The sequence below is a fragment of the Ochotona princeps genome, chromosome 26, assembly GCF_030435755.1.
Source record: "Ochotona princeps isolate mOchPri1 chromosome 26, mOchPri1.hap1, whole genome shotgun sequence".
Classification (NCBI taxonomy): domain Eukaryota; kingdom Metazoa; phylum Chordata; class Mammalia; order Lagomorpha; family Ochotonidae; genus Ochotona; species Ochotona princeps.
This window is the reverse complement of record NC_080857.1, coordinates 26020743-26033987: the sequence shown is the minus strand read 5'-3', so window position 1 is coordinate 26033987 and position 13245 is coordinate 26020743. Positions and strand designations below refer to the sequence as shown.

Sequence of the window (13245 nt, the reverse complement as noted above, 5' to 3'; positions counted from 1 at the left end):
TGAAAATTATAGGTGAGATGAATAAGGATTCAAATAATTTGGCTAGATTAAAAATCATTCTAGTATACTTATAGCATGCGTAATGTGGCAGTTTTTGCAAACAGGGCAAGGGTAGGTCTTAACGCTATATATACACTAATCTCAAAAAGTGGGAAGAGACGATGGTGATGCTTGGCAACTTTCTCCCTTATTAAAGAATACTCCCCTGTGTCACTAATTTAAAAACTTCCATATATATTTTTAAAGATTTATTTTTATTGGAGAGGCAGATATACAGAGAAGGAGAGACAGAGAAGATCTTCTGTCCGATGGTTCACTCTCCAAGCGGCTGCAAGGGCTGGAGCTGAGCCAGTCCAAAGCCAGGAGCCAGGAGCTTCTTCCGGGTCTCCCAAGCAGCTGCAGGGTCCCAAGGCTTTGGACCATCCTCAACTGCTTTCCCAGGCCACAGGCAGGGAGCTGGATTGGAAGTGGAACTGCCGGGACTAGAACTGGCGCCCATATGGGATCCCGGTTCGTTCAAGGCGAGGACTTTGGCCAGTACACTATTGCTCCAGGCCCAAACTTCCATATTTTGATAGTGCTCTGAAAAATCTCCCCAAGAACTGGGAGAACAATTCAGATATTTAAATTGTAAGACTTGTCAGTGTTAACAAAGATCTAAAACAATACCAAAAGAAACTTGAATGTGTGTATGTATACACAGTTGAGAATAAATTTTGATATGCCTAATTTTAACTTTTTATCACAAATTTTTTTACCATTTGATTTACTTTGATCAGTTCCTCAACTTTCTTCACCTGCACTCTTATAACACACTTCTTAGGAATTAACTCTTAGGGCCCCACAGTACCCCCCTTTCCCAGCATCAAGAACTTCTAGGGTACCAAAGAACTCCAGGGGAACAAATGCTTGTAGCATCCCACCCACGTCCTTGAAATCTGTGGAGCAGTAAACAGGAGTGGACAGGAAGAATGCTAGGAAGCTGATGCATGTATGTTTAGTGTTAGGAAATCTGTGATGGTACAGTATCCGGGCCCAGCAATCCCAACATGTGTTTAGTTAACACTCCATGCTGCTAAGTGTTTTACATACATACTTTTGAACTGGTCCTCACAGCCTTTGAGGTAAGTATGGTACTGTCTTTCCAGATGGGGAATGGTGGTTTAGATTAACTTTCCTAAAGTCACACAAGCCATGTACATATTGGAGAGCTGATATTTAAACCTAGACCTCTGCCTTCCACCTTCCTGGACTTAGCCACTAAGTTATATGCTCCACCCACCTACAAATACAAAGAAGGGCCCTCTGAGCCTCAGAACACGCGTGGTAAAGCTAGGAGGCTGTGCTCCTTGGTCATCTGTCATCTGTGCTGGTCAAGTAGCTGGTAATAGTGGATCCCGAAGGAACATGTTGTCATGTTGAAAGCATTTGAGTGGAAAACAAAACTTACTTGAATGAGTCGTTCAGAATGATATTTCAGAAATAAATATTAATGTTGATAAATGTTTTGATTTTCCTTCTTTTAAACTTAAAAACATTTAGTGGTATTGTCAACCTTCCTCCCCACCCCACAGTAAATAATTCAAAAATAACTTGAGTTCCACTTCCACATTTCTGTGTCTGTGACCTTTTCTCTTTATTTTCCCCATTCCTGTCTTATGTTTTAACCTATCACGCCAATTTTCATTTCTTCTTTCTTTTCCTTTTCTTGGTTATGAAACTGATGAGGGACTCATCATTTAAAAATAAATATTCCCAAGGAAGAGCAGGATGACCAGGGATGGGGAAGTCCTGCCCACAAGCCATATAAAGGCCGGTAAAGTCATTTGGTCTGGATATGCCAGACAGAGGTAGGACTCAAAATGCAGTAGGTTTACAGCAGGCTCATCTGTAAGTTGGCCTGCAAATGATGTTACAAACATTTGAATGGCCCTTGGAGAATAAAGGCTCTGCACCCACACTTAACAGAAGATTTGGATAAGAAAGTCATCATTTTTTGGGCCAATAAACAAAATGGTGAACTGTGAGTGAATCACCAGTGAATGATTTGATTATTGAGTGGTCTTGAGTTTGCTTAAAAATTATTCCATTTATGATTTATGAAAATACAGATTTTTAGGGTAAACTTACCAAGGCAACTCACTCAGAAGATAGGAAATGACAGTTATGTAATCATCCCAAGCAGTGAATTGGCAAAAAAAAAAAAAAAAAAAGGGGGTTTAGTGTTTTAAGTGAAAACTCTCCGCAATCGAGTATGACTTGACTTTGGGTAACAATTAATGCTACCTACCATGCTTAACCTACTGCTTTAGTTACCATCAAATGTTATTTTCATGGGAAAGTAGAAAAATGAGGTAAGAAATTTCATGGACAATGACTATATGATCATTTGGCCCACTTTCACTGCTTTCTGTCAAAGTCAAGAAAATATTCTTCTGTAAAACTAAAGGAAATTTAGCAATTTACACATTCATATGCTAGCAAGAGATAACAAAAAAAGTATTGGTTATATTCAGGAGAATCAACACATTAAGATCAATCAGTAGTAACAATTGTTCATCCTTTCTATTAAATACTCCACAGATCACTATTTCTCATTACCTACTTGTATTGGTAACTGAAAAAAAATACTATGATGATTGCAATTCATTGATGTACTAAGTAAGAAAGAAGAGGAAAGCCTGGGGCCAAAAAAAGACAACTTTAGAAGACATTTTGAGAAAAACTGAATAATTGAATTTAACTACATGACACAGGAATACAATGACATACATAGCCTGTAACTTCCCATGTAAGCTTTATTTTAAAAATTACTATTTTATTTGAACCAATTGCTTACATCAGAATCAGCAGAGCTTATTTTTTTCAGTCAGAAACTTAAGTGCCCAGATTATGAAAGCCATCTTTAAAAAAATTTTTTTTTAATTGGGAAGTCAGATATGCAAAGAGGAGGAGAGACAGAGAGGAGGATCTTCCATCTGATGATTCACTCCCCAAGTGGCCACAACAGTCCGAGCTGTGCCAATCCAAAGCCAGTAGCCTGGAGCCTCCTCCAGGTCTCCTACACAGGTGCAGGGTCCCAAGGCTTTGAGCCGTCCTCCACTGCTTTCCCAGGCCACAAGCAGGGAGCTGGACGGGAAGTGGAGCGGCCGGGATTAGAACCAGGCATGTGCAAGGCTTGGACTTCAGCCTCTAGACTGCCGTGTTGGGCCTGAAAGCCAATTTTTCTTTCAAATACTTACATTCTTGATGTAATAATATTTTCTTAAATTTAGCCTCAGTTACAGAAATTCCAGTTCTACCCAGTGCTCTGGAGTGTTCTGAACCTCGGAATAAGGAAAAACACCTTTCTCTGTGTATATATGCTTCATTTTAATTTGCCAAGTGTACAACACTCAGGATTTGAAGAAAGCAATGTTTGTGTGATAAGATATATAGTAAAAATATGAACTCTGAAATCGTTAGGCCTGTGTCGCAGAGATTTCTATTGACAAAGTACAGTATAAAATTATTTGAAGAAAAATTATATGTCAACTGCTTCCTTTCTCCCTACTGTCCTCTGCCTGCCTGTGTATGTTATACATTTATGTGCCCTACCCATTCCAGTTCAGGCCATGCAAACCCAAAAGTAAAAGGTACCTGTAGAGCTGGAGAATTACATGAGTAATGAGAACACCTTGGAAGGTACAGTGAGTTACATTAGAGAAGTAAGTAAATTGCAGGTCCTATGCTTTTGTTTCCATTTTCTGGTTAATAGTGTGCTGGCATGGCACCTTTTAAAAGCCAAGAAATTCTGACCTAAGAATAATGTATCTTGTAGAGCAGACAACTTGTAATATTATTTTTCTTGAGTTTTGTCTTTTTCTGTGTGGCAGTGGTGACATAGGGCCTTCTAAACCTCTGGAGAAGTGAGAGATCTGAATTTGGAGAGGACATGGGGAAGAATCAATCTTCAACAGATATTCTTTAAGTGCAGACCCAGGAGTAGCAGATCTGAAGTGGCACCATCTTTTGTGTCTTCCTGACAAACTTCATCAACCCCTAAAGTTCCAGTTGCAAAGATCCAAGAGAACCCAGTAAACAGCACTTGGGAATCACTTTGTTGTAACAAAATTGATTCATGGTGACTCTCCTAGTATTTGTGGAAAATCTACTAAAGAAAAGTTCACCATCAAAATCATGTGACATCAGTGGTCAAAGCTACGTTAAAATGAAACTGTATATGCTAATTATCTTCAAGCGTCCCTTGTAAAATAAAAGGGCTTGCTAGGCTGCTGTAAATACATTATAAAGAGAATCATACTTGTATAAACATACATAATTCTAAACCAGAATTATAGCTTATGTGCTATGGAATGTAGTTAGGCAATTTTAAAGGTTACACCCAAAAATCTGCAGTTGAGAGTGTAAGTAAAATCGGTAACAGAAAAAAGGTGAAGACCAATATTTTAACAAGAGCATCTGGTTATTACTCATTGTAATTCTTCCTACCTCACTTCAAATTACCAGTCACATACTTGTTAGTATTAATTGTTAGTATTAATGAAGCTCCCTTTAAGTATGTTCGCTTGAAGAAAAGAATATCACTTCAATACTATTGGATTTCCACAAATCAGATATATTACTAATGTAAAATGGCAGAATTAATTTTTCTTATGCATTTATTCTCAGAATTCATGTATATTGCAACATTTCTCAGCTTTCAAATTTCAAAATAAAATTCGAGTAAGTATTGAATGAAGTGATGGTTAAAATGTTCTCAGAACTCTTTCACAGTAGTCTTGGTGAGACTTAGTAACCTAAGTGCAAATGTTTTCCATATAGATATATATGCACATACACAATGTTTCTCAAACACATGGATCTCATAACCATATTATTTTACTGTGATACTATGTACTCAATTCCTTATGATGCTTATTGTGTAATATTAAGATGTTACATCCTTTCAGAAATGCTTATTTTTTATGCCTAGTTTTTCTAATGCTGTAAGAAGTTACATAAAGAGATCTAACTTGAAGTATACTAAACATTATATGCATAATTTGCCATTTAAAAACTCTAGCTGTAAAGTAGAATGGCATCTTGAATTTGCATTCTAATAGTTAGACCTACATCAGAAAGATGAGTTCCAATGTGCTGTGTACAGGGGGACAAGAGAGAAACTCCAAAAGAGTTCAAATCTATATTAATTCAGCTGCTTTAAAAAAAAATCAAGTCGAGAAGTAAAAGTCTAAAAAACACTAGATTTAATTTTGTTTGGAAACATGAGCTTTAAAGAATGGCAGGTTTCTGAAAATAAATAGGAGAAAAGATAAGAGAATCTTAACCATGGTGCCAGACAAATACAGGAATGATGATTCAACAGAAAACATTTTGATTGATGGAATTAGACTTATTTTCTAAAAGATGGCCTAAATTCTGACTGTACTAACTACAAATGTAATTATAAATGATATACATTCATTTTTATAATGTGATTATTTTCTGTATGTTAGAAATGGAAATACTGGATTGCATTTGTTACATTTTTCAACCACTGCTTTTAACTAATAAAATTTCCTCCTCTATGTTCAGAAGTTAAGCTGTCTGTATATCACTGTTATTTATGCTATTTTTTTCCAACCTGGCTCTTTCAAAATACAATCTAAAAAACTGTCAATCCTTCCCAACCTCTGATGCTGTAATGACAGAGTCCCTGAGATAGCTTATTGTGATGTTTGTAACTTAGAGAGGGCACCAAGATACTGGCTAAAAGTCTTGTCGACCTTAACATTTCTTGGAACACCACAGGGAGACTGCCAGAGTATTATCTCCCAGCAAACACAGATGGCGACAAATTAGTTGCTTTTCTTCAAAGCGTCAAAAAGAACTTATAAAGATGCATTTATAAAGTGCTTTAGCTCTTTCAGGAGCTAACTTCATGTTTCAAAATGACACAGTTTTCTATCCAGATAACTATCCACATAACTTACTCGCCAGTCAAATCAGGCCGCAGCTTTTCAGCTGAAGCATTTACCAGGTATGAACAGCACTGGCATGTGGAGTCTGCAAGCTCAGGACAGCCCCGCTTTCTCCAAGTAACCCTAGACACTACAGGGCTCTCCTGAAAGCTGGCACCCCAACGGAAGTGGGCAGTTTGTCTACAGTCCTTACAGAATCCCTTCCTCTCAGGGGCAGGTCTCCTAGCATTCCCCACCCTGTGTGGTAGTTTCCTGCCCCAACCTACTTTGTACAACTGCAGTGTAACTTAAAGAATGAAGATTATTAAAACTCAGAAGAAGCAAAGAGTGAAGTCTTTTCCTGTAGTGACAGGTGATTGGAGAATTATTTTTAGGACAGGACACTTTGAAAGAAGTATAAAATGGCAATATTTACAGACACTTTAAATATTCAAGTTTGTTCAAAGGTCCTCGAATTACAGGCTGTCACTCAGTCTTCAGTGGGTGACATTACCCACCACAAGCAATCCACACCCTTCCTGGAGGTTGTGCCTATGGAGGGATTGAAACCTCTCCAGGCAAACAGAAAAGGTCTCCCCCCGCCCCAACTACGTGATTTCTGCCAACACTTGTTCTTGCTGAGTCAGCCTCTTCAGGGCAGTTGGTTTAGACCTCTGAGCTCAGGAATGAGCAGTACTGGGGATACCCCCAGTGCTGGGGGCTGGTTAGAGGGTTTGACTGACATGAAAGTTCTTGTTGAGGCCAGCATTTCATCTGTGTGGAACCCGTTAGTCTTTGGGTTTTAAATATATTTTGAAACACCCTAGCATAATCTTGTCAGACATTTTGCATGTTGAAGACCAATAGTAATTTCTATGGAAGTAGTAGGATTAGTGAACTTGGTTTCAGCTGAATGTTTATAATCCAGTCTAAAAAGTCATTCTTAGAGTACAATAAGGAAACTTAAACAATGCTGATAATCCTGTTATCCAGAGATAATCCATTCTAATGGATTTTTCTTGTATTGTAGATCATTCTAAATGTATTAATTATATCAAGAATATTTTCCTATCATGAAAACTTTGTATATTCACCTTTATAAGTGAATAATAACTCACCATATCTATGTACTTTAATTTGTAACCATTTTCTTGTCTGACATATAAGCCATTTTTTATTATTGTTAACATAAATAATGCTACCTGTATTTTCTGTTACTTCCTTAGGATGAATTCTACAAATACTAAATGAAAGGTCTGATTATATTTAATGAAGAAATATTGTCATGTTGCCTTCCAGAAAGACTGTCATACTTGACACTCCCATGGTACTACTAATGTGTTTTGCTGAACCCCTGATGATATGGATGTTATTTGATTATGCATTTGCTTAGTGTAATCATTTGTAACAGATCAGAATTCTGAGCCACAATCGTCAAAGAAAAATGATTAAAATCAATTCAAATAAGAAAAATATATAAATGCAACGTCTGATTAGTATATGCTGCTATTTTATAACTGTAAAGGCTTCTTTCATATAAAAATCCAAATGCAAATACTGTGTCTTTAAGAGAAAGAAACCAGGATGCCATATGAAGTATGAAACTTGAATTTACAAAAAGGTGGAAAGTCAGAGCAGCAAATATATGAGCTATATTAGTGCCATGGTTCCAGCAAGCTGACGTAAAGACCAACCTGTTGGTTAGATTGCAAAATTTCTGAGAACTGTGCACGGAGGTAGGACTGAGTTATGCAAAAGAACTTCTCCCTCCAGAAGTTCTAATTTTAGTGTTTGTGTGCAAGAAGTCTAGCCTGCTTGCCTTGCTTGCTGTCTTGCTTTGCTTGAAGCCGGTGTGTGAGGCTGACTGAATACAGGGAGCCCAGCAGTTTGTGTCTCTCAGCTCTTGCAGCTCCAGCTGAGTCACAACCATCAGTTCATCACAAAGCATTTGTAGTGCCCTCCAACCCCCAACCTCATTTCTCCATAAAACAACACAGAACCTACATAAAGACAGCAATTTTAACAAACAAAACTAGAAATTGCATAACCTGATTTAAAAAAAAAAAAAAGACCTGCCTTGATGGACTTCTGAGAATTTTGTCAATGTTACCACTTTTTTTTGGGGGGGGGGGATGAGTTCCTCCCACTCCAACCCCACCCTCCACCCCTGCCGCTGCTCAAGGAAAACACCGAGACACCAAAGCTCTTCACCGCATCCCTGGTCAAGACGATTCTTGTCCGTCCCGCCCCACCCCCGCTCTTCCAAAGGGGAGCTCGCCCATCCCTCCCGCACACACAGCTCACCTCTTGGTGCCTTCCCTTCATGCTGACCCCAGCCCCCGCTGCCAGGAAGCCCTCACTCACTCTCCTACCTCCGCATTCCTGGGGACACCTCTTTCCCCCACCCCCCGTATTTCACGTTCGCCTCTTGAACGAACGCTCCACCACACCGTAGGGACCACCGAGCTTTGTGCTTTTACTCCCGGACCTCCGTAGGCCTCCCCACTTCCGCCCTTGCCCCAAAACGGTGAAATTATTGCTGTGCTCCAAGTTACTTTCGGAGTGAAGGGATTGCGCTTTCATTTACCTTCCCTCACAGTTTATGTCTCTAGTGCCAAGGGCAGCATAAACTAAAGAAAATAAGAAAATAACCTCCTCCAAGTGGAACTCGGTCCTAGAAGCGATGCACGGACACAGCCGGCCGCGCGGGCCCACGTCCGGGGACTCGCGTGTCGCGCGGGGTGCGAGCTGGCCCTCAGTGGAGCGGCAACCGGCGCGGTTCGCGAACGTGAAGACCTCCAAGAGGCGGATAAAGCGCTTGAAATCGGCCCATAAGGGAACGAGTGGGGAGCTTGCTAGGAGAGGAAACCACCCAAGTTAAACAACAGTGGTAGGGCCGCGGGGGCTGGGGGTGGGGGAGCCGCCACCCTTGCCATCCCCAGCGGCTGGGCCGCCGTGCCACCCGCCGAACGGCTGCTCCCGCACTTCTCTCGGGACACTCCCCTCGAGGGGCAGCCCGCCTCACGATCCTCCTTTATTGCTTTTGACCCCGCCCAAGGGAGCCGTCCTGCCAGCTCAGCCAAGCCAACTCCCGGCTCCCTCAGGGCGCCATCCCGGCCGCGTTTCCTCAGTGCCACCAGCTCAAAAGGAATTCCTCGGTCCCTGTGGGCTGAGCTTGGTCGGGACACCTAGCACTGTGTCCCTCAGGAGACACTCTGTTGGCACTCACTTTTCCTGCCACCATCTCCTCCTGCAACCACGCCCCCTCCCCCGCCCTGCTTCCCCATGCCCTTCCTGAGCCACCCCCTTTGGGAGTCTGCGCTTCTCATTGGCCGCATGCCCTGCCAATCGGACAGACGTAGACAAATGCCGGCCTCAGGAGAGGGCAGAGGCCCGCCCGCGTCAAGGCGCGTCCACCTGACCCCGGGGAGAGCGAGCCTAACGCCCCTGAAAGAGCGGCAGGCGGCGCGCGAGGCAGCCCCGGCGCCGGGCTCATTTGCATAACGGCCGCCCCCCTGGGCTCCGGGGCGCCGGCGGGAGTGCCCGCCCGTCAGCCGACCGGAGACCTGTTGGGCCCGGGGCTGGTCACTCCGAGCCAGGCAAGCCTGAGGCGGGGCTGCAAGAGTCGTGTGCGGGCGGGTCCGGGAGCCGATTGGCTCTGGGAGTTCCCCCCCGCAGGCGGCCGGGGGGAGAGGAGGCTATAAGAGTCGGGGGGCAGCGGGGCCGGGGAGGCGGGGGACGCTGGTGGCCACGCTCGCGGTGCGAGGTGCCAGGTGACCGTTAGTCGAGGCAGGCCGCGGATCTCCTCCCGCCCTCCCCCGGCTCTGTCGTCTGTCGCTTTGATAACGTCGCTCGCCTGTCTTTGCAGTCAGGATGTCTGCCCGCGGCCCGGCCATCGGCATCGACCTGGGCACCACCTACTCGTGCGTGGGGGTCTTCCAACATGGCAAAGTGGAGATCATCGCCAACGACCAGGGCAACCGCACCACGCCCAGCTACGTGGCCTTCACCGACACGGAGCGCCTCATCGGCGACGCGGCCAAGAACCAAGTGGCCATGAACCCCACCAACACCATCTTCGACGCCAAGAGGCTGATCGGACGCAAGTTCGAGGACGCCACGGTGCAGTCGGACATGAAGCACTGGCCGTTCCGCGTGGTGAGCGAGGGAGGCAAGCCCAAGGTGCAGGTGGAGTACAAGGGCGAGATGAAGACCTTCTTCCCGGAAGAGATCTCCTCCATGGTGCTCACCAAGATGAAGGAGATCGCTGAAGCCTACCTGGGGGGCAAGGTGCAGAGCGCCGTCATCACGGTCCCGGCCTATTTCAACGACTCGCAGCGCCAGGCCACCAAGGACGCGGGCACCATCACGGGCCTCAACGTGCTCCGCATCATCAACGAGCCCACGGCGGCGGCCATCGCCTACGGCCTGGACAAGAAGGGCTGCGCGGGCGGCGAGAAGAACGTGCTCATCTTCGACCTGGGCGGCGGCACCTTCGACGTGTCCATCCTGACCATCGAGGACGGCATCTTCGAGGTGAAGTCCACGGCCGGAGACACCCACCTGGGCGGCGAGGACTTCGACAACCGCATGGTGAGCCACCTGGCGGAGGAGTTCAAGCGCAAGCACAAGAAGGACATCGGACCCAACAAGCGCGCCGTGCGCCGGCTGCGCACGGCCTGCGAGCGCGCCAAGCGCACCCTGAGCTCGTCCACGCAGGCCAGCATCGAGATCGACTCGCTCTACGAAGGGGTGGACTTCTACACGTCCATCACCCGCGCCCGCTTCGAGGAGCTCAACGCGGACCTGTTCCGAGGGACGCTGGAGCCCGTGGAGAAGGCGCTGCGCGACGCCAAGCTGGACAAGGGCCAGATTCAGGAGATCGTGCTGGTGGGCGGCTCCACGCGCATCCCCAAGATCCAGAAGCTGCTGCAGGACTTCTTCAACGGCAAGGAGCTCAACAAGAGCATCAACCCCGACGAGGCGGTGGCCTACGGCGCCGCCGTGCAGGCGGCCATCCTCATCGGGGACAAGTCGGAGAACGTGCAGGACCTGCTGCTGCTGGACGTGACTCCGCTGTCGCTGGGCATCGAGACGGCAGGTGGGGTCATGACCCCACTCATCAAGAGGAACACCACGATCCCCACCAAGCAGACGCAGACGTTCACCACCTACTCGGACAACCAGAGCAGCGTGCTGGTGCAGGTGTACGAGGGCGAACGGGCCATGACCAAGGACAACAACCTGCTGGGCAAGTTCGACCTGACTGGGATCCCCCCGGCGCCCCGCGGGGTCCCCCAGATCGAGGTCACCTTCGACATCGACGCTAACGGTATTCTCAACGTCACCGCCGCCGACAAGAGCACCGGGAAGGAAAACAAAATCACCATCACCAACGACAAGGGTCGTCTGAGCAAGGACGACATCGACCGGATGGTGCAGGAGGCGGAGCGGTACAAGTCCGAAGACGAGGCGAATCGCGACCGGGTGGCGGCCAAGAACGCCGTGGAGTCCTACACCTACAACATGAAGCAGACCGTGGAAGACGAGAAACTGAGGGGCAAGATCAGCGAGCAGGACAAAAGCAAGATCCTCGACAAGTGTCAGGAGGTCATCAGCTGGCTCGACCGGAACCAGATGGCAGAGAAGGACGAATATGAACACAAGCAGAAAGAGCTGGAGAGAGTCTGCAACCCCATCATCAGCAAACTTTACCAAGGCGGCCCTGGCGGCGGCGGCTCCGGCGGCTCCGGGGGCCCCACCATCGAGGAAGTGGATTAAGCCGGCACCCGTAAAGCTCTTTTCCTTTCCTGGTTTCCTTTTTGTTTTTGTTTTTCCATTGAAATCCCCCGTGCCAAGCAGGAGCTGCGGTGATGCAAGTCTTTAGCCCGGTGGTCTGCAGGTGAAAGGAAAGGCGCAACGAGTTAGTTTACTTATAAAAGGTTAATTCTAAAGTTTGGTTTTTTAAAAAAACATGTTTTGACGATTCTCTTGAACACAGCTTGTGTGTTTGCTGACATGATTATTTTTAATTAACTTAGTTTATGCGTGCAGATTTGTTTGAGATGAGGCGGGGGCGCGGGGGGGAGCTGAAGTTTGCACCCCTGCCCTGTGCAAATTTGGTAACAATGAAATATATACACGCTCCAATTGTTTATTTTTATGCACAACGTTAAAGAATATATCAGTAATTTTAGGGACAGGTATACTTTTTGCAAGTAAATGCAAATTTAATGCTGTTATCGATCTCAAAGTCATTGTCTTGTTGGAATTTTCAGTTTTCCCTCCTTCCCATGCTTGACCCATATTGGTCTTTAAAAGATATTAAAGTGATATGAATTTGATCTAACCCAATCTTGTCTAATTCTCAGCTGAGGTGCCTGCCTTGAATTTCCAACTTAAGGGGAAAAGAATCGGGGTGAATTTTTTTTCTTTCCCCCTTTAGTACCAAAAGTTGACTGGGGTCTTTTAGTGCACCCTAGACTTCCAAGACTTGGCAAAGGGGCCAAGTGAAAATCCTCCTGATTACCGCAGGAAAATATGACTGTGTTCCGGGGTAGAGTGCTGCAAGCCTGGGGCACGCCTTTTCTCCTGAACAGCCAAAGGTAGTGTGGAGACCAGCTGCTTTTCCTGAACACTCTCCCTCCCCCTGCCATGAGCCTGCAGACCGACTAAGCAGCTTGATCCTGAGAGGCCAAGTTTAATCAAACTCAGCTTGTCTTTTTTTCTAGTAGGCTCACCTTGGGAGCTTATGGCAACTTCTTAAGAACTTGTTCTTTTTGGGAGGTAGGGGAAGGTGATGGCGTGGGACTTCATAGACGCGTGTTGGGGATTTACATCACTCAGTTCTGCTATTCCTTGTGTCAGGGATTTTTGCTTGTTTGTTTGTTTTTCTGATTTAAAGAGCACAATGCTTTTGCAACACCTGCCTTAAATCACTATAATTTCTTTTTTAAATGGCGAAGTACAACATACCTTGATAGTTTGCTAATATATAACTTGCCACTACCATGTTCTTGTATATCCAATTGTTACAGATTGCAATCCTTTGGAGATCCAGTATCCTAGGCTTAAGCTTTCAAATTTGTATCCTTGGGAGAAATTGCGATTTTTTTTTTTTTTTTTAGTGGGATGACACTTCATTTTGTTTTATTGTCCTTGAGGGGAAACTTGGAAGAATTGAGCAAAACTGCCTGGAAAATGCAAAGCTATCCTAATATTTTAACCGCACATAAGCATTTTGATGCCTCTCTCCAAGCATTTGCTTCATGTTGCTTCTAATAGTGAGTTATAGGAACTATAT

General features: G+C 45.2%; 2 protein-coding genes across 4 annotated transcripts in view; both read left to right on the top strand.

The window, feature by feature from the left end:
* The window catches only part of ZBTB1 (zinc finger and BTB domain containing 1), a 32940-nt gene extending 25137 nt beyond the window's left edge, over positions 1–7803 (top strand). The window contains exons 3-4 of one of the 3 annotated variants that reach the window (XM_058655534.1): positions 4672–4725; positions 7169–7803. In XM_058655534.1, the coding sequence (XP_058511517.1) occupies positions 4672–4725; positions 7169–7193 (79 nt within the window). In that variant the 3' untranslated portion in view covers positions 7194–7803. Of the gene's footprint in view, positions 1–3875; positions 4645–4671; positions 4726–7168 lie in introns of those variants that run through there. The other 2 variants (XM_058655535.1, XM_004584484.3) reach the window with 2 other exon arrangements.
* Positions 7804–8700: 897 nt separating this feature from the next.
* HSPA2 (heat shock protein family A (Hsp70) member 2) lies at positions 8701–12286 on the top strand. The gene is made up of 2 exons (XM_004584482.3): positions 8701–8829; positions 9811–12286. Exon 2 carries the CDS (start codon positions 9816–9818, stop codon positions 11721–11723), a length of 1908 nt encoding a protein of 635 aa, XP_004584539.1. The 5' UTR covers positions 8701–8829; positions 9811–9815; the 3' UTR covers positions 11724–12286.
* Positions 12287–13245: the final 959 nt, after the last annotated feature.